Below are 2,576 nucleotides of genomic sequence, written 5' to 3'. Positions count from 1 at the left end.
ATCAAAGTCAACCATATTCTCTGTCTAATCTAGAATGATGCGTGATGCGTGTATGATTAGTGCACAATTATAAACGAGTGTGTCATAAGTTACGATCCACCTTAAAAACATAAAGTTGTTGCACGTCTTAAAAACATGCAGTTGCGAACCCGCTTTTATAGAATCACAACATAATTTGATCTACGACTAATGGCGTGAAAGAAGCCTAGTTGAGACCCACCTTGTCCCATGAAAATAGAAAAAAATAGCAAAAAAATGAAGAACAACAACAACAAAAAAGAAAAAAAATCAAGAATGAGAAAAAGATAAAAATATAATAATAAAACTGATTGTATGTGGACTTTTAAAGCATGAAGCTTGAAAGAGTGTACCAATGTCCAAATTAAACAGTACAAAAAGTATCGCGTTCACAATGTGAAGTAGCATCCTGTAGAAGAAAAATAGAAAACAGTAGCTGGTTTTTTTTTACAAACTCCGAAACTTTTTATTGAACCGTCAGAATATTTACATGAATGAAAGAAAGACCATCAGGCTGGTCAAATCAAACATGACGACCCAGGGATAAAGCAGCTGGTAGCATCGAACCAACGAGCAAAAGCTCGCGAAAAAGGCCCATTAACAAGACCGCTGCACGGTGAACGATTGAACAAGGACACAACAACACACGAATGTCAGAATGCTTTTGATCCAACGGCTGTCCAGGTGAATGAGACCATAACTACAACTGAGCTGAGTTGTAGCAAAACCGATTACCTAATCAGCCCGTTGAATCTCTCGCATGATGATCTCAAGCGCTCGATCATCCACCACAAGGGCATTATGAGACATGTTGAGCACCTTGACCATCCTAAAATCCCCACCACGGCGGCTCCACGGCGTCTCCACCGCCATGGCGCTCGCCAGGTTCACCACCCCGTCGCCGTCTCCGGCGACCACAGACGGCGTCGCGTCGAAGTCATCCCCGGGATACACTATCCTTTCAGTTGTCCCCACCCCGACCCCGATGACGGAGGTCACCGGCACCCCGGGATGCGGCAGCTCCCCGCCAAACAGCGGCAGCACGCGGGACTTGTACGGCCTGACGGCCTCGCCAAACCCGATGGCGACGAGGTAGTCCGCCACGTCGCCGGCCGAGTAGTTCCTGCTCTTCGTGGTAGCCAACGGCGTCGCGGTGCCGAAGGCGGCCGGGCTGGGCAGTATCCATAGGCTGCTCTGCAGGCTCCTGCCTTGCCGCAGCAGCGCGCGCGGCTCGACGAACGGCAGGCCCATGTTGTTCCCGGAGACGAGCGTCAGCATCCCCAGGACGATGCCGCCCCACGGGGCGGCGATGGGCACGAACCGCCGCACGAACCGCTGGCGCCAGGCCAGCGGCTGGCGGACGAGGAACTGGTGCGCCAGCGGGCCGCCGGCGCTGTAGGTGGCGATCACCACCGGCATGCCGCCGTTAAGCCCGCTCGCCCTCTCGACGAGGCCCTTGAGCGCCCGGAAGAAGGCGTCGCCCACCCTGGACGGGTGCCCCACCGGCGCGACGGCGTACCGGAAGTCGTAGGGCGCGCCGAACATGGTCTCGCCGTCGCGGTACCCCATCTTCTCCAACCGCTCGATAAACGTGCTCATGTAGGAGAAATTCCTTGAAAAATCGAGAAATTTCAGCCGGTTCTGATTCATAATTATGGGCACGACACGATTGAGCAACCGATAGCTAGTACTTACTTGCGGTCAGGATCGGGGTAGCGGAAGGCTTGGGTGGAGCCGAAGAAGGGGACGCGCGTCTCCACGCCGGGGACATTGGAGTAGTCGTCGGCGGCGGGGTCGTACACGGAGCTCATCTGCTCCGCGAAGCACGGCACGTTGCCGGGGTCCTGGAGGGCGGAATAGTTGAGGTAGAGGCGGAACCACCCCTCCTCCTTGCGCGCCCCGCAGCCCGGCGACGACGGCCGGTAGAGCTTGGTGAGCCGCGCGTCCAGCTCGTTGGTGGCGTAGCCCGGCACCAGGACGACGGGGTGCAAGCGCGGCGCCGCTTGCACCGCTGCTAGTGCCACTGCCAGTAGTAACTGCGCAAGAAGCAACGGGGTCGCCATGGATGGGCCGATGGAATGATCAAAGTTAATTCAGAGTCGTACTCCTTTTGTCCAATCTGCAGATGGTGGTAGGCGAGATGGGTGTTGATTGGGGGCTTGCGACCAATTCACATTTTATACACGAAGCATCCCATGTCGCTCCTATCCACAATGCGCATCAGTTGGTCCATGTGGATTAAAGTACAGTAGTAGTTCTTGACATTTTGCTTGTGAGACCCAAGGGGCACCGGATGTGAACGTCTGCTTAGGAAAATCACTAGTAATTCTTTGATTCTCCTCTAAACAAGGAAGACTAGGCATGGTACCAAGGTCCTTTGGACACGTCCATGTTTTTTATGTTTGAATAGAAGGCAGCGTTTGACACTTGAAATATTGACCACGCGGATGTGTGCACAGAATCATTTTCGAGGATTTCGTGAAGACTTCATTATGAAGTGACGGAGGGATCGTACCATTTGAGCCTTTTCTTTTTTAACATGGATCAGTGGATACTAC

The 2,576-nt window shown here is 53.1% G+C and overlaps 1 protein-coding gene across 1 annotated transcript; it reads right to left on the bottom strand.

Moving 5' to 3' along the window:
- Positions 1 to 372: 372 nt before the first annotated feature.
- Positions 373 to 2,170, bottom strand: LOC119267135 (lecithin-cholesterol acyltransferase-like 1). Its single transcript, XM_037548461.1, has 2 exons — positions 1,714 to 2,170; positions 373 to 1,630 (listed from the first exon to the last, which is right to left on the bottom strand). Exons 1-2 carry the CDS (start codon positions 2,079 to 2,081, stop codon positions 754 to 756), a joined length of 1,245 nt encoding a protein of 414 aa, XP_037404358.1. The 5' UTR covers positions 2,082 to 2,170; the 3' UTR covers positions 373 to 753.
- Positions 2,171 to 2,576: the final 406 nt, after the last annotated feature.

The sequence above is a fragment of the Triticum dicoccoides genome, chromosome 3A (genome assembly GCF_002162155.2).
Source record: "Triticum dicoccoides isolate Atlit2015 ecotype Zavitan chromosome 3A, WEW_v2.0, whole genome shotgun sequence".
Lineage (NCBI taxonomy): Eukaryota > Viridiplantae > Streptophyta > Magnoliopsida > Poales > Poaceae > Triticum > Triticum dicoccoides.
The sequence above is the reverse complement of the archived record's forward strand: the minus strand, read 5'-3'. Positions and strand labels throughout refer to the sequence as shown.